We start from the raw sequence: 24,613 nt of genomic DNA on the forward strand, positions 1-24,613 counted from the left end.
TGATAGTTTCCTTCCTCAGTTAAATGCGTTATTGACCAGAGCAAAGTCAAATAACCTGATCACACAGGATGAATTTAAACAGATCTATAACCCAAACCCCACCTTGGCAACCTTTTATGCACTCCCTAAAGTTCACAATGCTTCACGTCCAGTTCCTGGTAGACCTATCGTCTCTGGGAATGACAATCTGACACAAGGAATCAGTACGTATGTGGATGCAATTCTCTCACCATTTGTGACAACACTGCCCTCTTTCTTGAGGGATACTAAGGACACTGTCGCCAGAATCCATGAGATAAATGCCACTCCTACTACTATGATGGATAGCATTGATGTGGAATCATTTTAGGACTTCAGGCAATTCAATACTTTTTGAACAAGAGGGGGACACAGTTCTATTCACATAATGAATTTGTTTTATCACTTTTGGATTTTTTGCTAACACACAATTATTTTACATTCAATGGTAAATATTACCACCAATTAAATGGCACCCCTATGGGGACAGTCTGTGCCCCCACTTATGCTAATTTATTTTTAGGGTTGTGGAAAAATACACTTGTCTTCACTGAGGATTTACTTTGTTTCACTTGTCACATTTTATTTTGGGGTTATTATATTGATGATATTTAGATTTTTTGGGACGGAGATGAGAAACTTTTTCTTGATTTCATGTCCATACTTAATAAAAACACTATTGGGATACATGAGATACATGTTAATGAAATTTATTTTTGGGATTTAAAGATCTCATTGGATTCTGGTGGCAGTGTCCATACAGATATCTTTAGGAAAAGTATGGCTACAAACAGCTTTTTGCATTGGAAGAGTCATTATCCACCTGCCTAAAAGAGAGAAATGCCTATTGGCCAGTACCTGAGAGCTAAGAGAAATTGCTGTGATGAACACACTTTCCAACGAGAGTGTGACAGTTTGTACTATAAATTTTTGGCTCGTGGATATCCTAAAAAAAGTCTAAATAGAGCTTAAGCTAGAGCAAAAGCGACTAATAGAAGGGATCTTCTATATAGTCAAATTCATAAAACTAGACAATCTTCAACTAGTATCAGATGTATTGGCACATATGATGTTTGTTCTTCTCAAGTAATGAATATATTGCAAATATATTGGCCTATCCTTTCTGTTTATCCTGATCTACGAGATGTTATCCCTAAAGTACCAAGCATTACTTTTCGGAGAGGTAGAAATCTTAGAGAATTTCTAGTCAATAGTCACTTTAAGTGACAAACGACTCCACAACCTACCTGGCTTCAATCTTCTATTACTGGTTCTCACCCCTGTGGTAGATGTTCCTTTTGCCCACTTATGCCAACTACAATTAAATTTACTAACCCTTTTGATAATACAATCAATCACATTAAGCAATTTATTAACTGCCAAACCAGTGGGGTTATTTATGCGGCAAAATGCCCATGTCCAAAATTATATATTGTCAAAACCATCCAGCAACTTAGAAGGCGTATCTCTAAACATATTAGCTCAATCAACAATAAAGAGGACACTTCTTTGTCGCGGCATGTCAGAGCAGTACATGAGGGAAATACTAAATCCCTCCAATTAAAATGAGGACCCCGAGGAGGAGACCTCGATCGTAAGCTTTTGCAGGAAGAAGCAAGTTGGATCCATCACCTCAATAGTCTGAATCCAAATGGCCTCAACAAAGGCTTTACCTTTGTGGCCTTCCTTTAAAATATTTTTTCAATATTGCCTGCCTTATTGTAAATATTATACTGTATATTCTGCAAATTAATATATATATATATATATATATATATATATATATATATATATATATATATATGTGTTTAAGACATGGTAGAATAATTTTCTAAAATAACGGCAACTTCATACATCATAATTCTTATGATCTCAAGTACTTTCGGCATCTCCTTTGTTATATCATAGTACATTCAGGTAGGAACATCATATTTTTTCTTTTAATTATTATATCAATTTTGGTAGGAATATCCTTTTCCACATTATTAGAAGTACCTTTATCAAATTTGCCCTTCTAATATAACCATAATATAATCCTTCCCTTTCCCTACCCTTTTATTGACAACTTTATTTAAATCCATTGGTCACCACCAGCATATATGTTACACTGATACATACCAGGTTTAACACTGCTTCCCTTTGCCCTGGATCCTAAGTGTCCGCGCATGCGCTGTATACTTTTTCTTTCATTTATGCTTAGATTTTTTTCTAAGTCTTTTGACTTGCGCATTGAGACCTTTTTTACACTTAGTCCCGATGGACACTTATGGTACAAGTGCGCAAGCGCGAGCGTCCACTTGTGACTGGCCACACTATATCGGCATCTCATTGGTCCCTCATTGGTCCATTAAGGAGGGAATAGGGCTTGTCACATACCTATGACTGGGATTGGTCAGATTACTGACATACCTTTTCCTCCTTGATTGGAAGTTTATAAAGAGGCTGTCTTTCTCGGAGTGCGCCGTTAGTAGCCCCAAAACACCTGAAGAAACATGTCGGGGCGGGGGGGCATAATCCGGTTTCTGTTTTAGCTCAATGTCGCTGGAGCTGGCAAATTATGTCTTAGACTACTTTAGAATCTAGCACTGACACCTTGTGAAAATACACTGGTATTGAGTTACACCGATCTCTCATGCTCGATTGGAGTGTTGGTGCCTATACTGCACCTGCCAGCAGACATTGTAATTTTAACTTTTATGTTGTTTGTCTTTCTTTAGTAATTAATAAAGTTATTTCATACTATTCAGTTTGTTTATCAGATATTAAGTAGTTGGGAAAAAAACGGGTTCCCATTGCCTTCGGCAATTCTCTTCTATAAATTCAAGTTTGTTGCCCGCCAACTACTAGGGTCTTTCTCTTCTTTTGATAGTTATGATATAAGTATGTCTCAATTGAACCACAGGAGGTCCAAATGTTGTGGCCATATCATGTGACAAAATAGCTCTACAGTATAAAGAAGAAATCTGCCTACATTTTTGCAAATGCCATATTATTTTCCCACTATGATATATTAGGCAAATAAACAGTAATGGTGCGTTAAGACTTGCAGGAGTGGGTCACATTTAGATATGTGCCCTGCAGAGGTTATGTTAGCTTTCATTTACTTAAAAAATCAACAGAACATGTAATTCGACATAGGGTTACCAAACTTCAATAGACTATAGCCAACAAGCCATATCAAATCAAAATGCAAAATTCAGCTCATAAAAATACAAAGTTGACTTGTGTTGCGTTTTTTTCCGGTAAAAGAATCTATAGAATAAATTTACTAAAAACATACCATTACATTGTTAATAATACTGCGGATAAAACATAAGTAATACCAAGTAATTTTTAGGAAACGGTGGTAGGGCCCCAGCGAACAGACTATTATCAACTATCCTCTGGATAGGTGATAATTGTCGATTGTGGTACAACCCCCTTTAAGGACAACCTAACAAAGTAATAGTTTGTACTTTGTGTGGAGTTTCCCTTTAGCATTCGTAAGTATTTAACCCCTCAATGCACCATGACGAAACTGCACGTCATAGTGCGGGGGTTGAAGTATGGAGCGGGCTCACAGTCTTAGCCCGCCCCATACGATGCGGGTATCAGCTGTATATTACAGTTGACACCTCGCACTAATGGACAGGAAAATAGAGTACTGGTCGTTTAACCACTTAGATGCCGCCATCAATAGCACCCTGGCATCTAAGCCGTTAGAAAAAGGGGGACAGCTCCCCCCGATAGCACATTGCCCTCTCCCCCCGTCCCGCTACGCGATTCCTGGGTACCGATGGTTGTCATGGAAGCCTGGTGGCCTATTGAAGGCCCCCAGGTCTGCCTTCTTTCTCCTCCTGTTAAGCCCTGCCTCTGGGTTTAGGGCTTAACAGGAGCCGATGAAAATGACAATACAAAGAAATACATTGGTATTGCAGTGTATTGTACCAGCGCTCTGATGATTGCTGGCTCAAATCCCCAAGGGGGACTAATAAAAATATTTAAAACATAGTTAAATAGAAATTAAGGTAGTGCACAAAAAAAATGTAAAATTTAAATAAAACATTTTTCCTCTAATGTAATGTAAAAAAAAAATTTGGTCACCTTAGCTCTCAAATATTTTTTTATAAAATGTCATCAAAGAGTCTTATGTACCAAAAAATGGTATCAATAAATACTGCAGTTCATCCTGCAAAAAAATGCCGTCACACTGCTGAAACGATGGAAAAATAAAAAACTTATGGCTCTCAGTATATGGCGACACAAAACAATTTTTTTTTAACAAACAATTTTTACTTTGTTAAAGTAGTAAAACACTAAAAAAAACTACGTAAATTTGGTTTTGCCGTAATCTTATTAACCAGCAGAATAAACTTAAATTTTCGTTTTTATTGCATGGTGAAAGCCGTAAAAACTAGACCCAAAATACAATGGAGGAATCACAGGTTTTTCCAATTGCATCCTACAAAAGAATTATTTTTCAGTTTCCCAGTACATTATATGGTACTTTAAATGGTGCCATTGAAACCACAACTCCTCCCGCAAAAAAGAAGCCTTCACACCGCTCCATTGATGGAGAAAAAAAAAAAGGTATCCTGGAAGACGGAGAGTTTGTGTACGTGTCCATATTTCACCAGGCCAGCAGCGAAACAAGACACAACTTTTAGAGCTCAGCTTACTCATTAGGTATTACAACCAATTCTTATGGCCAAAACCCACAAGAATCTCATTACAGCTGGATGCTACACTAAAGGATTTTTACTATGACCGGCCGTTACCTCGCTAGGAGGCCCTCAAACACCAATTAGCAAGCACGGAGGACCTGTGTGATCGTGGTGAGCAATACTATTTTCACCTTGCCTTGAGCCTGTGTGTCTGCTCTCTCTAAAATAGAATGCCACAACTCTCTCAATCGCTCTCTGTTTTGTAACCAGCGGCGGATAACAACAAGTTTAAGAACAAGTGCTTTTAAAGGGAATGTGTTGCCAGCAAAACATGTTTTTTTTTTTTTTAGTTAAACAATTAGTGTGTAGGTGATTAAACATTGTTCTAATTTTTTTTATTTTTTTCACGAGTCAGGAAATATTATAAATTGGATTCAATTTATAATATTTCCCAGCACTGGTCACTAGATGGAGCACTTCCCAAAATTGCAGCATTGCATGTGGTAAAGCAACCACATTGCTTTATGCTGCAAAATTGGGAAAAAATCCCTCGCTCTAGTGAGCTCTCAGAATCCCCCCCTCCTTTATCCTGGCTAGTGCCGGGAGAAACGAGGGGTTTGAACGGTCTAACCTCCTACACTGTGTGTCGTCATTTTTTGAGCTAACACACAGTGTAGAAGGTTTACATACACTAGTAAAACACATTGAAACTCGAACATACATAGAAATCACTTACCTGCTCCAGTCGCCGCCGCTCCCTCCGGTCCGTCCGCTCCGTCTGCTGCCGCTGCTCCATGTGCACAAGTCCGGACGCCGCGACCGGAAGTAGTAATCTTACTGCCCGGCCGCGACTTCCGGTCCACAGGAAAATGGCGCCGGACGGCGCGCATTTCAAATCGGACTGTGTGGGAACGGCGCATGTGCCGTTCCCACACACACGGCGTACACCAAAGTGGATGGAACGGGCCCCGTTCGCAGTCCCTATGGGACTGGAGCTGCCGTATTCCATGTCTGTATGTGTCGTTAATCGACACATACAGAAATGGAAAAAAAAATGGCAGCCCCCATAGGGAAGAAAAAGTGTAAAAATAGAAAAAAGTAACACACAAACACACAAATAAATATAAACGTTTTTAATAAAACCCTAACATAAAACTTATATAAAAAAAAAAATGTTGGTGACACTGTTCCTTTAAGGGCCAGTTCACAAGGAGATATTTTACGCGGAAACTGCCTTGGAAAATGCGCTAAAAAACGGCTGAAAATGTCTCCCATTGATTTCAATGGGAGGCGGAGCCGTTTTTTCTCGCGAGCGGAAAAACCGTCTCGCGCGAAAAAGAAGCGACATTCCCTATCTTCGGGCGTTTACGTCTCTGACCTCCCATTGCCATCAATGGGAGCGAGAGAAAGCGTATTTCGCGGCTTTATTTGCTCGCGGAGCTAAACGGCCTCAGGTGAAAGCTGCTGTGAAAAACGCGGCAAACGGCGTGCAGGCAGATCAAAATCTGCCTCAAAATTCCAGACAGAATTTTTAGGCAGAATTTTCTGCCTGCAAAAAACTTTGTGAATCTACCCTTATACTCTTCTATTTATATTTCTTGTTATAAGCAGAAAACACTACAATTTACCATTCAGAATAGACATTACTTTACTTACGGTTTATAATGCATTATAACTTTCTATATGTTCTTACCTTGAGATAAGTTTCTCCTCTCACTTCATACTGAAATTTGCAGTCCGTCCTTTTCAGAATAGATATTGTTGATTTACTTACATGTATTCGTAATGCTGTTAAAAGAAAAATATAAATGAATGATAGAATGTTAAATATATTATTTGATTCTTAATTGTGCATTAAAGGGTTAGTTCCATAATTGACAATTATCATATGTCCAGAGCATAGGTGATAATTGTCTTATTGCTGAGGGTCCCATCGCTGGGACCCCCACAGATGTCGAGAACAACTGTTCTGAACCACCTGTTTCTCCTCATTGATCGACTGCAGTAAGGAGGATATTGGAGCAGTTGTTGAGCTTGCGCGATGCCGAAGTATTCAATGTTTATAGGAATGACAGAAACAGCCGAGTAAATCGCTCAGCTGTTTCCGACAGTCCCCTAGACACTGCTCCATTCAATGTCATCCTCAATGTTGAAAAATCAAATATCTTTTTATATTTTTTTTTAAAGGAAAACAGACAGTACGTGGTAACTATAATGATACTATATAGTTATCACGCTATTTACTCGTATTGGGAATGCCGTAAAAAAAAACTGAATTGCTATTTGTAGGTTCATTCTGCCTCTCTAAAAATGAAATAAGAGTATTCCAAAATTGAACCAATGAAAATGGCAACTTGGCCCATTAAAATATTTAATACATTGGAAGCCGGGGATGGAAAAACAAAAAATATATCTGGGTTATGAAGGCCAAAACTGGCTGTATCGCTAAGGAGTTAAAGGCTATGTAAACCTTAATGGCCTTTTTTTAAATTAAATTTTCATTTGATGTATGTGTTTAGTGTTTATAAACATTTTTCTAATAGAAAGTTATAAAATATTTGGTGTCGTTTTTGCGCTGCAGCTTCTGTTTGAAACGGCATAATGCCGCTGTAAGGGTATGTTCACTCAGCCTATTTTGGGCCGTTTTTCGGGCCGTAAACGCCCGAAACACGGCCAAAAAATCGGAAGCAGAACGCCTCCAAACATCTGCCCATTGATTTCAATAGGAAAACGACGTTCTGTTCCGACGGAGTGTTTTTCGCGGTGTTTTTTTACGCATAAAAAACCGGCCACGAAAAAGAAGTGCAGGACACTTCTTGGGACGTTTTTAGAACCGTTTTCCATAGACTCTATTGAAAAAAGCTCTAAAAACGGCCGTAAAAAAACCCAGCGAAAATCGCGAGTGGCACAAAAAACTTCTGAAAATCAGGAGCTGTTTTCTTTTGAAAACAGCTCCGTATTTTGAGAAGTTTTTGACTCTGCGTGTGAGCATACTCTTAGCCGAGTCCATCAGTCAACTGGGCTGACAACTCGGCGGAGAGAGGCCCCTGTGTGCCTCTGACACACAGTCTTAGATTTGATCAGTATTAGGGTATGTTCACACAAGCTATTTTCAGCCGTTTTTCGGCCAGTAAGCGTCCCGAAAAATGGCTGAAAATTTGGAAGCAGAACACCTACAAACATCTGCCCATTGATTTTAATGGGAAATACAGCATTCTGTTCCGACGGGGCATTATTTTTCGCCTCATTTTCAAGTAACGGCGCGTAAAGATACGCCCTATAAAAAGAAGTGTATGTCACTTCTTGAGCCGTTTTTGGAGCCCTTTTTTCATTGACTCAATAAAAAAATAGTAAACGCCGCAAAAAACGTGAGTTGCTTAAAAAACGGCTGAAAATCAGGAGCTGTTTTCCCTTGAAAACAGCTCCGTATTTTCAGCCGTATTTTGTTAAGCGCGTCAACATTTAATAATGTGAACATTTAATAATTGTGGTGTCAGAAGTACACAGGAGCAGCTGTCAGCTGAGCATTCAGTCCAGCTGACTGATGGATTCAGCTTACAGCGGCATTATGCAGTTTTTATGTATAGTGGATACATAGAAGCTGCAGTGCAAAACCTAAACAACATTTGTAATAAATGTCTATTAAAATATTTTTTTTAAACATTAAAAGCTATGTACACCTTTAACCCCTTAATGACGGGCATGAAAAGGCCGTAATGACGGATACATTTTTCAGTTTTTACCTCTCTGCATTTCAGCCGCCATAACGGTTTTATTTTTTCATTGACGTGCTCGTATGAGGCCTTGTTTTATGCGGGAGAATTTTTACGGCGTGAGTATAAGACAAAGCGATTCTCGGCATAGTTTTTCTTGTTTGTTTTTTTATCCCGTTAACGTTTCACACCAAGTAACCTGTTAGATTAATTCTTCAGGTTATTACGGTCGTTTAGATACCTAATATGCGTAGGTTTTTTTGTTTTTATTTAGTGTAGGGGCAATAAAATATATTTTATGCAAAATAATGACTATTTTTTTAAATGTATTTTTTTGGGTTATTTTTCTTTTAATCCCATTAAGGGCTAACTTTATTTAGAACTTTATTTTTTACTTGTAATGTATTAGCATACTCTTGTATGCTAATAAATCATACTGTGTCACTATGACACAGGCTGCTGTTAGGGCAGCACATAGTGTGCCCGAACAGCAGGCTTACCGGACAGACAACCCTGGGGTCCTTTGTAGGTCCCCAGCGCTGATTGCAGAGGTATTCCCTCAACCCCATAGAGCTGTTGTGGGAGCAGCTTGACCGTATGGTACGCAAGAAGTGCCCATCAAGCCAATCCAACTTGTGAGAGGGCCTTCTGGAAGCATGGGGTGAAATTTCTCCCGATTACCTCAGCAAATTAACAGCTAGAATGCCAAAGGTCTGCAATGCTGTAATTGCTGCAAATGGAGCATTCTTTGACGAAAGCAAAGTTTGAAGGAGAAAATTATTATTTCAAATAAAAATCATTATTTCTAACCTTGTCAATGTCTTCACTATATTTTCTAGTCATTTTGCAACTCATTTGATAAATATAAGTGTGAGGTTTCATGGAAAACACAAAATTGTCTGGGGGACCCCAAACTTTTGAACGGTAGTGTATGTAATCTCCAGGCCAGTTTAATGTAAAAAAATGACAGAATACGAATAACATAGTAGTAAAGGCTTATTTAGACGAACGTGTAATATGTCCATGCAACGCGCGTGATTTTTACGCGCCTCGCACGGACGTATGTTAGTCTATGGGGCCGTGTGCAGACTGTCCGTAAGTTTCACGCAGCGTATGTCAGCTGCGTAAAACTCACGACATATCCAATATTTGTGCGTTGTTCGCGCATCACGCACCCATTGAAGTCAATGGGTGCGTGAAAATCACGCGTGGCACACGGAAGCACTTCCGTGTGACGCGCGTGATTCGCGCAACAGCAGTAAAAAGTCTGAATAAAACCAGAAAAGCACCACGTGCTTTTCTGTTTACAAACATACAAACAGAGTGTCATAATGATGGCGGCTGCGCGAAAATCATGCAGCCACGCATCATACGCGTCTGACACACAGAGCTGCTAAGTACCCTTTGCTCGCGCAAAACGCCTCATTTTTTGCGCGCGCAAAACGCACACGCTCGTGTAAATCCGGCCTAATAGAGTATCTACCTTTAAAATCCATTCCAGTTCCTATACGTTTTAATTTAGAGATTCTATCGCCTTCACGCCCATGGTGCGGTGAGCTAACCTATGCAAACTCGTACTTTTGTATGTCTATTTTTCTATTGCAACTTATGTACACAGACACTGTATAATGTAAATGATATGATGATATACACAGGTCAAAAAGTGTTTTATTTTATGTACCGTATCATTAGTTGGATGAGTAAATACCTCACTCCTGACAATGTTTCTTCAATTTCTACATCCAGACATGGGTAGCAACCTCGTTTTCTAGGTGCGAGATAAGTCTGATGGGTTTTAATCGAAGAACCAACATCTGCATGAACCAGACGGTCCCTAAGATTTTGGGGCCGATGATAGGCCATACAGGGTCGAACAGAAAATTCCGGAATGTCATAGTAAGTACTCCTCAAGATCCCCCATTCTTTCCTTATTATTTTTGCAATTTCATTACTCATGTGAGTATAAGTTGCGACCAATGCCAATCTATGTGATATGGTCTGAGTCTTCTTTTTCAGAAGATTTTCTATAGGATACTCCTTTAACGTTCACTCTCTTTTGATATAACATTCTTTTTGGAATACCACAACGTTTAAAAATTTTTTGCCATGTTATTAAGTCTATTATTAAAGTGTTATTCCCAAGTTGACTCAAATTTTTTTTTTAGACATTCTAAGCAGGAAATTAATTTTAAAACATTTGCTGTTAAAAAATGTTAAAAATTAATTCCCTAAGTACCTTTTTTTTTACACTTGATAACTCAGCAAGTGCTGGTTATCTTTTCTAAAAAGGGGCGTGAGCGGCTCGATGTCAATCAAGCCGCTCTGCTCTGCAGTGTGCGTGCTCCCGACGTTGCTAGATACTGTAGTTCTAGCAACATCGGGAGAATGTTCGTCTCAAGCGGGCATGGTAAGCCCGGTTCAGACGAACTTACCGTGAATGTCAACAACACTACACTACACTACACTACATTACATTCACCCCGTTTCGGCAACCAACTTTTCCCTCCCCACTCTGTCACTACATGGAATTTTTGTAGCCGCCGCACCGGTGCTGCATCAGCACCCGGCGAACAACAAAGAATATATAAAAAAATAAACTCACCTAGGACGTTCCTACGGAGCTCTGAAAGGTCCCGTCACTTGCCATCTTCCTTCTACTTGGCGCCGCTCGCATTCATAGTAACAATGCGTTGTGGCGCAGATGACGTAATCATATCAGGCCCACGTGATTACGTCATCTGCGCCCGCCGCTCTGTTATTGTGAATGGGAGCAGTAAGAAGAAAAGTGACGTGACCGTTCAGATCTTTGTGGGAACGTCTTAGGTGAGTTTGTTTATTTATGTATGTATGTATGTGTATATGTGCATGTATGTATGTATGTATGTATGTTGGCATGTATGTATGTGTATGTATGTATGTTTGCATGTATGTATGTTTTCATGTAGGTATGTTGTCATGTATGTATGTTGATATGTATGTATGTTTGCATGTATGTATGTATGTATGTATGTTTGTATGTTGTCATGTATGTATGTGTATATGTGCATGTATGTATGTTTGTATGTATGTATGTGTATATGTGCATGTATGTATGTTTGCATGTATGTATGTTTGTGTGCATGTATGTATGTTTGCATGTAGGTATGTTGTCATGTATGTATGTATGTTGTCGTGTATGTATGTATGTATGTATGTTGGCATGTATGTATGTGGGCATGTATGTATGTATGTATGTATGTATGTATGTATGTATGTATGTATGTATGTGTGTATGTATGTGTGTATGTATGTATGTTGTCATGTATATATGTGTATATGTGCATGTATGTTGGCATGTATGTATATGTGTGCATGTATGTTTGTATGTATGGTTGCTTGTATGTATGTTTGCATGTATGTTTGTATGTATGGTTGCTTGTATGTATGTTTGTATGTATGTATGTATGTATGTTTGCATGTATGTATGTTTGCATGTATGTATGTTTGTATGTTGTCATGCATGTATGTTGTCATGTATGTATATATGTGCATGTATGTGTGTATGTTTGCATGTATGTTGTCATGTATGTATATATGTGAATGTTAGTATATATGTGCTTGTTAGTATGTATGTATGTATGTATGTTTGCATGTATGTATGTTTGCATGCATGTATGTTGTTATGTATGTATGTTGTCATGTATGTATATATGTGCATGTTAGTATGTATGTTTGCATATATGTATGTTTGCATGTTTGTATGTATGTTTGTTTGTATATATGTCTGTATGGCCATGTATGATACTGTCTGCTGGCACCCTGTATCTAAGTCAACTTCGCGGCAGGCTTCTATACATGGTATAACAGTCAGTATCACACATGAAACTGAAACTAAGCCTACGACATGTTTTATTTCTTTTTTTTTTATATATATTTTTTTACAGGTTTGGTGTTTGGACTACGTCGGTTTCGAGGACTACTTAGATGACGTTTTTTTTTCTACAATAAAATGGTTAATGAGGGTTGCGTTGGGGGTGCTTTATTTCAAGAAAATATTTTATTTAATATCTTTGTCTTTTCTTTTCAAGTTTTATTACTACCACTTTAGTAATGGCCGCGGTCTGAGTGACAACGTCCATTACTAAGGGGAGGCTTAGTGTTAGCCGGTGCAGAGGCTAACACTAACCACCATTATTACCCTGGTACCCACCACCACCAGGGGTGCCGGGAAGAGCCAGGTACGATCCAGTCACAACTGATGGTCGGGCTCTGGGGCGGCCGCAGGCTGGTATTATGAGGCTGGGAAGGGCCAAAAACAGTGGACCTTCCCACCCTTGTAATGCTAGGCTGCTGTTGCTGTGTTGTATCTGGCTGGTTATAAAAGTTGGGGGGGACCCCACGTCATTTTTAAAAAAAATTTAACAATAGGGACATTTAGACTTGCAGCTTTGATCGCTGCTAGAGTAAATTACACTACCTACGTAGTGTAATGTATTCTAATTGTCATTGTGACATGACAGTCACACTGACAGGAAGCCTAGGAGGACCGACCGGAGACTGCTCCTCCGAAGCTTCCATACATGGCAACCCATTGTCTGGCCTCCGATTGCCACGGCAAGCATCGGCAGCCCCACAATCACTTCGAGGGGGCTGCCTATGTGCTTCAAACCCTTTAAATGCGGCGATCGCAATCGGTCACCACCTTTATGGGGTTAATTGCCAAAATCAGCGGTGATAGTCCGCTGACCGGCAAGACTGCAGTGTCAGCTGTCCAAGACTGGTTCCCGGACACTGTCCCTTAGGACAGCGTGTGCCGGGAACCGCTCCGCAACTGTACGTCCTGGTGCAGGAAGCAAGCTCTCTGCAGGACGTACAGTTGCGGCGCAGCGCGTGAAGAGGTTAAGTATTGAAGGATCCTGATCTATTCTTTTTACCCTTAACATTTGGCTGAAAGGAAGGGATACAATCAAGAAACTGGGATGACAACTTTGAAATCGCAAGAAATTATTACGGTCCGTTGGTTTATTGTACCAGATCCGTACATAATTTGTTATCCTTTCTAAACACCCTTGTATCAAGGAATTGTAGAGACTCAACGGAAGATTCCATAGTAAATTTAATGTCACTGTCTACTCCATTAAGAAAAAGGAAAAAAAATTCTAGTTCTAGCACTATGCAGTTGGGACTTTAAATACCCTACCATCAGGGCCATACCATCCATGAGGCGAGATGAGCATCTCGCCTCAGGCAGCGGCCTGCTGCCTCTCTGAGGGGGCGGCAGCGCCACTAAAACTTGCTGCCACCACCCCTTCCTGCACTAATTTTACCTGCGTCTATAGAATGCAGGTACAATTACATGTATAAGCGCTGAATGGCCGACCATTCATCGCCTTACAATGACGATGATTGGCAGGACAGAATGACGCGCGCCGCTTCCATTGTTGAAAGGCGCTGATTGGCGGGGCAATCACCACCTTTCAACGATGCAAGCGGCGCGATGACGTCATCGTGTCGCTTGCATCGTTCAGACCAAGCAGACCGGCTCAGAAGAGTGCAGGTCTGCATTGACACAGGACGGCACGGGAACAGAATTAAGGTGAGTATGTAAAGTTGTTTTTTTCTTTGAAAAGTGTGCGTTGCATTATCTACAGGAGGGGAAGTCTATATATTGGGCACAATCTATAGAGGGGGCTATATGTAGGGAACTATATAAAGGGGGGCTATGTGAGGCACTATATACAGGGGGGCTATATGTGAGGCATTTTATACAGGGGGACTATATGAAGTCAATGGGTGCGTGAAAATCACGCGCACCACATGGAAGCACTTCCATGGGACGCGCGTGATTCGTGCAACAGCAGTAAGAAGTATGATTGAAAACAGAGTGTCATAATGATGGCATGAGTAAGGAAATATAAAGAAGGATGGATCTTTTGGAGGCGCTGCTGCATGGTACGATCAAAGAGATAGCAAACAGATTGTTTGGAAATAAAATCTGTTTAATTCAAGAGATAGATGGCTACCCGTTTCGACGCTGCACTAGCATCTTCCTCAGGCCATGTACACACTGCAATTCTGATCCTTAAATACTGTGGTGAAAGATTAAAAGAAAGAAAAAAACCGCCAAGACCGGGAGAGGTCAAAGTTCAATCATGACGTCACAACCGGTTTTTTTCTCCGGTGAGTCTCAAAACATAGCACTATATTTGAAACTACATTTAAAAAAAAGGGGAGAAGATGGCATTAGTGAAAATGAATACAGTGTGTGAATTGTTTAAAAACATATAAATACTTGATACTAATACATATAAAATGCGTAGATTCACAGGTAATGAATGTTCACAGGAAATAAATAATATATAATACAGTGCTAGGTAATAGAAAACCTATCATCATTTTTGCAATATATATACACAACAAAATGTAGTAAAACTTTTAAAATTTGTTTAGAATGAACGTGATTGTTGATGGTTGCTAGGTTAACAAGGGACGCTTGAAGGCGTCTCCGTGACCCAGACAACCATATCAAAACACGGAGGCCAAGGGTAATTATAAAGAAAAAAGAACGTAGCGTGACATGAGTGGGTGAGTAACAGAAAAAAGGGGGAGGGGGGTGTGTATGTGTGTATGTATGTATGTATATGTATATACATACATCGGAACACTTTACAAAAGTGGGAACGATCCAAATAGATGTCTTCCAATAACTAGACAATAACATCGGCATATATAAAGTTAGCGTCAACAATTTCAATGTAGCAAAATAAACAAATAAATAAATAAACAAACATACATATGGAATGTATATGGGAATTACATATGTTTGTAAAGAGCTTCTTTGCCTCGGGGGAATAGATGTCGACTCGATTTTAATCGTTGGGGCATTATCGTTACTTTGAAACAAAAGTGTGGGGGGGGAATGATTGTCGAGGTTGCTAGGCAACACAGAGAACGCTTGAACGCGTCTCTGCGACCTAGACAACCATATTAAGTTACGGAAGCTGAAGGTAATTAAAGGAAAGGAGGAACGCAGCGTGACATAAAGACTGCACGCAGGTGAGTATCAAGAGAATAAATGTAAACGTGTATATATGTAAATGTACACGTGTATATATGTATATGTAACATATATCGGAACACTTTGTAAAAATAGGACTGGTTTAAAGAGGCTCTGTCACCAGATTTTGCAACCCCTATCTGCTATTGCAGCAGATCGGCGCTGCAATGTAGATTACAGTAACGTTTTTATTTTTAAAAAACGAGCATTTTTGGCCAAGTTATGACCATTTTCGTATTTATGCAAATGAGGCTTGCAAAAGTACAACTGGGCGTGTTGAAAAGTAAAAGTACAACTGGGCGTGTATTATGTGCGTACATCGGGGCGTGTTTACTACTTTTACTAGCTGGGCGTTGTGTATAGAAGTGTCATCCACTTCTCTTCACAACGCCCAGCTTCTGGCAGTGCAGCACTGTGACGTCACTCACAGGTCCTGCATCGTGTCGGCACCAGAGGCTACAGATGATTCTGCAGCAGCATCGGCGTTTGCAGGTAAGTCGATGTAGCTACTTACCTGCAAATGCTGATGCTGCTGCAGAATCAAGTGTAGCCTCTGGTGCCGACACGATGCAGGACCTGTGAGTGACGTCACAGTGCTGCACTGCCAGAAGCTGGGCGTTCTGAAGAGAAGTGGATGATACTTCTCATCAGAACGCCCAGCTAGTAATAGTAGTAAACACGCCCCGATGTACGCACATAATACACGCCCAGTTGTACTTTTACTTTTCAACACGCCCAGTTGTACTTTTGCAAGCCTCATTTGCATAAATACGAAAATGGTCATAACTTGGCCAAAAATGCTCGTTTTTTAAAAATAAAAACGTTACTGTAATCTACATTGCAGCGCCTATCTGCTGCAATAGCAGATAGGGGCTGCAAAATCTGGTGACAGAGCCTCTTTAAATATATATTTTCTAGTGGTTAGTTAATAACATTTACATATGAAAATTGGTATCAGTAATTTCCGTATAATGAATGAGCACAATAATATAAGGAATAGATGTGTTTATAAAAGGGCTTTTTTGACTCATGTTACTATGGAGATACAATTTTATTATTTGTATGGAGATAAAATGTGAAATGTCAGCCAATGTGTCTTAAAACCTAGAAAAATAGTGTCTCACGGTATATATTAATCTAGTGATGACTCAGAGATATCATTTAGGCCCCCTGGGTGTAGTGTTTGGAGCCTAAAGATCCAATAATGTTCTCTTTGTTTTAGTTTGCTGAATCTATTGGGAACATCAGGATGAATATCTTCAATGGGGGTAATGTTAATTTTATTGAATTGACAGTTATGTATATGAGTGCAGTGACGGGAAACACTATGTTTTAAAAAACCAGTATTAACATTAAATCGATGTTTGTTTATTCTGCTACGCAGGTTTTGTGTGGTCCTGCCTATATACTGTAAATGACAGGGACATTCCATTAAATAGATCACATAGGAACTGCCACAGTTGAGAAAAAGATTTAATTGGGAACGATTCCTTGGTTACCGTAGATGTATAGGTATATTTCTTATGTGTAATATTATTGCAACAAAGGCAACGTGAATGACCACACTTATAAGAACCATTAAGGTTAGAAAGAAAATTTATAGAAGATGGTTTCGGTTTTCGGGCTCTGCTAGGGGCCACAATATTTTTTAGAGTTTGAGAACGTCTAAAAGTGATACTCGGTTGAGCCGGTAGTGTGTCCTTCAAATATGGGTCATTTCTTATGATATGCCAATGTTTGCATAAGATGGCCCTAATTGCTTTATTCCCATTGTTGAAGGTAGTAATGAAGTTAGTATTATATTTGATAAGTTATGGTTTCCTGTGTGTTTGACTTATACAAGAATTCTGAGATAACTCGGTTGCCTTGCGGCGTGCACCTTTAATAAGGTTCAGAGGGAAATTTTTGTCCTTGAATCTTTTTTCTAAAATATTACACTCTTTATTGAAATTATCATCTGTACTGCAATTTTTTCTGACCCTTCTAAACTGCCCAAAGGGTAAGTTTTTTAACCAGGGACGGTAATGTGCACTCTTAAAATCAATGTAGCTGTTGACGTCTACTGACTTAAAATGTGTTTTGGTAATAAAATTACTAGTGTTAGTATCATAACTGATTGTCAGATCTAGATCCTACATCAATTTTATCTCCATACCAATAATACAATTTTATCTCCATAGTAACATGAGTCAAAAAAGCCGTTTTATAAACACATCTATTCCTTATATTATTGTGCTCATTCATTATACAGAAATTACTGATACCAATTTTCATATGTAAATGTTATTAACTAACCACTAGAAAATATATATTTAAACCAGTCCTTTTTTTACAAAGTGTTCCGATATATGTTACATATACATATATACACGTGTACATTTACATATATACACGTTTACATTTATTCTCTTGATACTCACCTGCGTGCAGTCTTTAAGTCACGCTGCGTTCCTCCTTTCCTTTGATTACCTTCGGCTTCCGTAACTTAATATGGTTGTCTAGGTCGCAGAGACGCGTTCAAGCGTTCTCTGTGTTGCCTAGCAACCTCGAAAATCATTTCCCCCCCCCCACTTTTGTTTCAAAGTAACTATAATGCCCCATAGATTAAAATCGAGTAGACATCTATTCACACGAGGCAAAGAAGCTCTTTACAAACATATGTAATTCCCATATACATTCCATATGTATGTTTGTTCTGGGTTTGTTTATTTATTTGTTTATTTTGCTACATTGAAATTGTTGACGCTAACTTTATATATGCAGATGTTATTGTCTAGTTATTGGAAGACATCTATTTGGATCGTTCCCACTTTTGTAAAGTGTTCCGATGTATGTATATACATATACATACATACACACATACACACCCCCCTCCCCCTTTTTTCTGTTACTCACCCACTCATGTCACGCTACGTTCTTTTTTCTTTATAATTACCCTTGGCCTCCGTGTTTTGATACGGTTGTCTGGGTCACGGAGCGTCCCTTGTTAACCTAGCAACCATCAACAATCACGTTCATTCTAAACAAATTTTAAAAGTTTTACTACATTTTGTTGTGTATATATATTGCAAAAATGATGATAGGTTTTCTATTACCTAGCACTGTATTATATATTATTTATTTCCTGTGAACATTCATTACCTGTGAATCTACGCATTTTATATGTATTAGTATCAAGTATTTATATGTTTTTAAACAATTCACACACTGTATTCATTTTCACTAATGCCATCTTCTCCCTTTTTAAAAAAATGTAGTTTCAAATATAGTGCTATGTTTTGAGACTCATCGGAGAAAAAAACCGGTTGTGACGTGATGATTGAACTTTGACCTCTCCCGGTCTTGGCGTTTTTTTTCTTTCTGTCAATCTTTCACCACAGTATTTAAGGATCAGAATTGCAGTGTGTACATGGCCTGAGGAAGTGCAGCGTCGAAACGCGTAGCCATCTATCTCTTGAATAAAACAGATTTGATTTCCAAACAATCTGTTTGCTATCTTTTTGATCGTACCACGCAGCAGCGCCTCCAAAAGATCCATCCTTCTTTCTATTGCCTTACTCATCTCGTCAAGCGGTTACCTATATGGTAACCGGCCTGGATCTGGCAGCAGCACCTGTGGATTTATATCGTGACTTAAACCTTTGTCATTAGGTGAGCATGGTACATTCTCACCTTTTACCTGCTTAACCTATTGACCTGCACCATGTGGCGCCGTGTTTTTTGCTCTTTTTCTCATAATGATGGCGGCTGCATGAAAATCACGCAGCCGCGCATCATATGGTGATGAAACACGGAGCTTTTAAGTGCCTTTTGCACGTGCAAAACGCCGCATTTTTTGCGCACGCAAAACGCACACGCTCGTGTAAATCCGCCCTTATATTTATATTTAGGGCGTGGTGTGTGGCATCATTCGAATTTTATCTTCGTTTATATGTGCAGAAATGTTTGAAAAGTAAGAAGCTGAAGACATCTGAGCGGCAAACTGCAGAAATGGGTTGTGGCCGGAAGAAGTCGTCATAGAGGTCTGGACCGGATGGAGAAGAAAAGAGAAAAAGAACAACTAGAATCATCATTTATATTAAGAGACATCACCGGTGAGTCACTTAATGTAAATGTTTATTCTGCCTCTAATCAGTACTATAGTCACTATATGATCTGCAGCGAGATGATTGGTGGTATGATTATGATTTGATTTTTTTTTGTGATACAGCAACTCCCAGCATATCCTTACCATTGTTCGGACCATGCTGGGTGCTGTAGTTTTACGCCGTACAAACCTATTGGTTTGCAGTAAATTGAGCTGTATTTGTGTTGGTGCTGTATATATATGTACTGAACTTGGTTTTGGTGGTGTATTTATGTACTGAGCTTGGTTCTGTGTTGTATATATGTACTGAGCATGGTTCTGGGGCTGTATATATGTACTGAGCTTGGTTCTGATGCTGTATATATGTACTGAGATTTGTTCTGGTGCTGTATTTATGTACTGAGCTTGGTTCTGGTGTTGTATATATGTACTGAGCTTGGTTCTGGGGTTGTATATATGTACTGAGCTTGGTTCTGGGGATGTATATATGTACTGAGCTTGGTTCTAGGGCTGTATATATGTACTGAGCTTGGTTCTGGTGCTGTATATATGTGCTGAGGTTTGTTATGGGGCTGTATATATGTATTGAGCTTGGTTCTGGAGCCGTATATGTCAGAGATTGGGTCTGAAGCTGTAATTATATAAAATATATTTATTATAACAAAATTGTAGAGCAGATGGAGTTGTTTTCAATTGATTGTATATTTAATGTGAACCTGTCATATAGTTTTAACCCCTTGAACCGCCACCATGCAGTAATACATGACCTGACATTATTTCCAAACATTCCCCTGTATGTTTTTTTCAGATGCAGCAAAATCTATAAAATCAACTTTTAAAATGTTGCACGCTATAGGCTAATTACTCATTAAAGGGTCACGGGGCGGTGCCGCTATCCTGAAGAGTCACATAGTCCTGCCTCCAAACCCACCTTTCCATGATTTATTGACATCCACCTGGCTGATATACAACACTACCAGCACCTCCAACTTTCTCTGATGCGCCATTGCCTTGTACTACTTGGGCATGCACCGTGCAGTATAGTCTGCCAGGCTGTACCGCGCATTCCAGTACAAGTCAACGGCGCATTCACAAGAGTTGGAGGAGGCTGCTAGTGATGTAGAACAGCCAGGGGATGTCAATCAAAATCTGGGGGGAGCCATTTCAATTTTCGCCTCAGGCAGCAGAAAAGCTAGAATCGGCCCTGCCTGCCATATGTCCCTACTATGTTATTCGTATTCTGTAATTTTTTACATTAAACTGGCCTGGAGATTACATATATAATATCCATAATGTATGAGCATTTTTCATGTGATATATATTCCCCTATATGTATGTCTAATTTTCATTCCTTTGATAATACCTGATTACATTAGGACATCTCTCTGGAATGTACTGCGTATCCTATCTCCATGCTATGTTTTATGGTATGTGATGGTGATTGGCGTAGTAGAATATTAATTACTTTGAGGGATGTTTAATTTATTACACATATTTGTGCTATGCAGGGCCGGCCTTAGGGGTGTGTGACCAGTGCGAGTGCACCCTCCCAGCATGTAGGGGGCACCACTGGGCTCTGCCTCTGCTCTGTCCTCTGCTATTGGTTAAACACATGGAGGAAATGAGCAGAGGCAGAAAGAGAAGAGGAGGAAGCTCCACCCACAGCCCGCCCTTGCAAGAAGCCTGTTAGCCTGTCAGCAAGGAGAGTTGGTAAGTGCCTATGTGTGTATATATGTCTCTGTGTGTAGATGTCTCTGTGTATATAAGTCTCTGTGTTTATGTGTATATGATCCAGTATGTGTGTGCCTGTGTGTCTATATAAGTGTCTGCATATATATATATATATATATATATATATATATATATATATATATATCTCTGTGTTAGTGTGTATATGTTTCTGTGTGTGTGTGTGTGTGTATATATATATATATATATATATATATATATACCTCTGTGTGCCTCTGTGTGTCTATATGTGCCTGTGGGAGTATAGTTATCATTGTGTGTTATCTGTGGTGTTACATAGAACTGTAGGTAACATCTACTACATTATCTGTACTCAGAGTTATCACTGTTTGTCCCATAGGACTGCAGGTAACTTTCTACTACAGTATCTGTATCAGAGTGTTATCACTGTGTTATTTGTGGTGTTACATAGGACTGCAGGTAACACTACTACTTTATCTGTACTCAGGGAGTTATCACTGTGTGTTATCTGTAGTGTTACATAGGACTGCAGGTAACATCTACTGCATTATCTGCACTATGTATATATGTGCCTGTGTGGGTATATATGGGTCTGTATGTGAATGTGTCTTTGTGCTTGTATAGATGTGCCTTTTATTTGTTTGTATATGTTCCTGTCTGTGTATTTAGGTGCCTGTGTATGTGTATGTGTGTGTGTGTGTGTGTGTGTGTGTGTGTCTGTATATATGTGTCTGTATGTCTATATATATATTTAACTTTATGTATATATACCAGAATGTGTCTATATATATTTGCCTGTTTATCTAAATATCTACCTTTATGTATGTACAGTATATATTTTCCAGTATGTGCGTGTCTATATATGCCGTTAGTGTTTGGTTGGCGGAGGGCAGCAATAGAGTGTCCTGCACGGGGAGCCATCCAACCTGGTCCAGGTGCTGTGGGTCTCATAATAAGACCACATTGAACGCTCTTTAGATTTACTATGTATGAATTAGCTATCCTAATCCATACTGGGATGTATTGTTTGAATATCTCCTGATGGTCTAAATATTTTAATGCTATTTACTAGCTGAATATACGTATCCCATATGGAGTATGTTCTTCTATTATTCATTGAATACTTGAGGTGTCCCAATATGGCTGCCGACTTCCTTGGGATTCGTTCCCTCGGTCGGGCTGGAGATGTGGCAGAGATTGTGCTCTTTTCTAAGATGATGCCCAATGTGTTCAGCGGCACCATTGTGCATGCGCGAGTTGGCGCTTGACGTCAAGACGCATACAGGTACTAGATTCATTGTATTATGACTGATGGACATGTGCAATAAGTAGTATGGGACGCTGACAGTCTTCCCAGCGATGGTGAAGTAAATATTTTTAAATTCTGTATTTTTTGCACACCTGATGACATATTATTCACATTTGCTTACATGTATGTTGCCAATTCCATAGCACTTGTAAGGGTATGTTCACACGCTAAACAAAAAGCAGCTGTAAAATACAGAACTGTTTTCAAGGGAAAACAGCCGCTGATTTTCAGCCGTTTTTTATGCTTCAAGCGTTTTTTTTGTGTGTTTTTACGGCCGTTTTTAGAGCTGTTTTTCTATTGAGACAATGAAAAACGGCTCCAAAAATGGCTCAAGAAGTGACAGGCACTTCTTTTTTATGGGGCGTTTTTGTACCAGCCGTTTTTATAAACGGCCGCGTAAAAAAGCGCCCCGTGGCAACGAACGCCGTTTTTCCCATTGAAATCAATGGACGGATGTTTGGAGGCGTTCAGCCTCTGTATTTTCAGCCGTTTTTGGGGTGTTTATGGCCCGAAAAAGGCTGAAAATAAGTCGTGTGAACATACCCAAAAAGAGCATGGTAGAAATTCAGATTCAAATTTAGAATCATCAGCTCTGGATATTGGACTGTTCATAGTGTGGAGTGGAGAGCTGCTCAAGAAGCATATATCTCAGGATTTCTGTGTTAGCATTTAACAATATATCTTTTTATTATCTGTTTTAGTTCCGGGACTTTATATGTAAAAATAAAACCAAATTAGAACCCTTTATAGGTAAAACTTTCACAGACAAGAATTTAAGTGGGTAAACCAAAAGTATAAGCAAAGGGGCACTACTTTACTAACAAGATTTGGTATTAAATGAACACATGGAGGAAGATAGCCTTTGGTTTATTGTATTATTATACTAGCCTGCAGAAGACTAGTTGTCCAGTTAGAATGGGTTTTTAAAAGTTAAGAGATTTTTTTTTTACACTTACAAATTGAGTTGTATAGTGGTTAAAGTGCACCTTCAATTATGAACATCATTTCATTTTTAGTTCCAAAAATATAATTAATTATAATAGAAGTTTTGCAGGCGAGGCTCCTAGCATGATACGGTTGCCTGGATTTGGGGGTGTCTGCTTTTCTTGCTCTGTCTCTGATAAGGAGATATAGGGTAGGAACACACACAACGTATTCAGTGCGGATACACTGCGTAAGGCCTCATGCACACGGCCGTGCCCGTAATCACGGCCTGCGATATCGGAATGGTGTCCGCGGCCAATAGAACCGGGTGTGTCCGTAATTGCGGACCGTATTACGGTCTGCAATTACGGAGATTTTTTACGGTCGTGTGCATGGGGCCTTCAGCTGTGCAGCGTATCAGCCCTGAACACCACAGGGAATGCCGTCCGGAACATGGCACCACATTGGGGTGCGTTTTTCCGGCCAAATTTCCGCTGCAGCGGCCCCAGAAAAAACAAAAAAAAGGTTCAAACTGAACCCCTCCCTCTTCGCGGCTCGCAGTACGGCCTCCTGGGATGACGTTGCAGGCCACGTGACCCTGTAGCCTGTGATTGGCTGCAGCAGTCACATGGCTTGCAATGTCATCCAGGGAGGTCGCACTGGAGAAGAAGCAGGGAACTCTGGGTAAGTATATCTCTATTCTTTTTTTCGTACTTGCAATTTTGGCGGCGCATCGCTGTGATTTCCGCTGCAAATATCGCAGCACACACTACTTTGTTGTAGTTGTAAGCACCCCATTGAATTGAATGGGTAAACCCGCAACAGAAGAGTTGCGTATCCGCAGAATTGAAGGACATGCTGCTGTTGAAGTAACCACGCCGCAGGTCAATTTATGTGCGGACATTTCGGCGGATATTTACTGCAGTGTGGGGACGAGATTTGTTGAAATCTCACCCACACTGCTGCTACTGTAATAGCTGTGGATTTTCCGCAATTAATCCGTTGCGGAAAATCCCCAGTGTTTACGCTGTGTGTGTGTTCCTACCCTAAGGGTGCAGTCACATATGGCACATTTTGTTGCTGAAATTTCTGCAACTGAAAATCAGTTCTATTCATTTGAATGAAACTTGCCGAAATTCCTGCACCTTCTGCAGAAACTACCCCATTCATATG

At 39.7% G+C, this 24,613-nt stretch overlaps 1 protein-coding gene across 1 annotated transcript in view; it reads right to left on the reverse strand.

Moving 5' to 3' along the window:
• The window catches only part of GUCY2C (guanylate cyclase 2C), a 255,706-nt gene that overhangs the window by 58,262 nt on the left and 172,831 nt on the right, over positions 1–24,613 (reverse strand). The window contains exon 20 of the mRNA XM_075832286.1: positions 6,355–6,449. Within this exon, the coding sequence (XP_075688401.1) occupies positions 6,355–6,449 (95 nt within the window). The remainder of the gene's footprint in view (positions 1–6,354; positions 6,450–24,613) is intronic.

This window comes from Rhinoderma darwinii, chromosome 7 (genome assembly GCF_050947455.1).
Source record: "Rhinoderma darwinii isolate aRhiDar2 chromosome 7, aRhiDar2.hap1, whole genome shotgun sequence".
Classification (NCBI taxonomy): domain Eukaryota; kingdom Metazoa; phylum Chordata; class Amphibia; order Anura; family Rhinodermatidae; genus Rhinoderma; species Rhinoderma darwinii.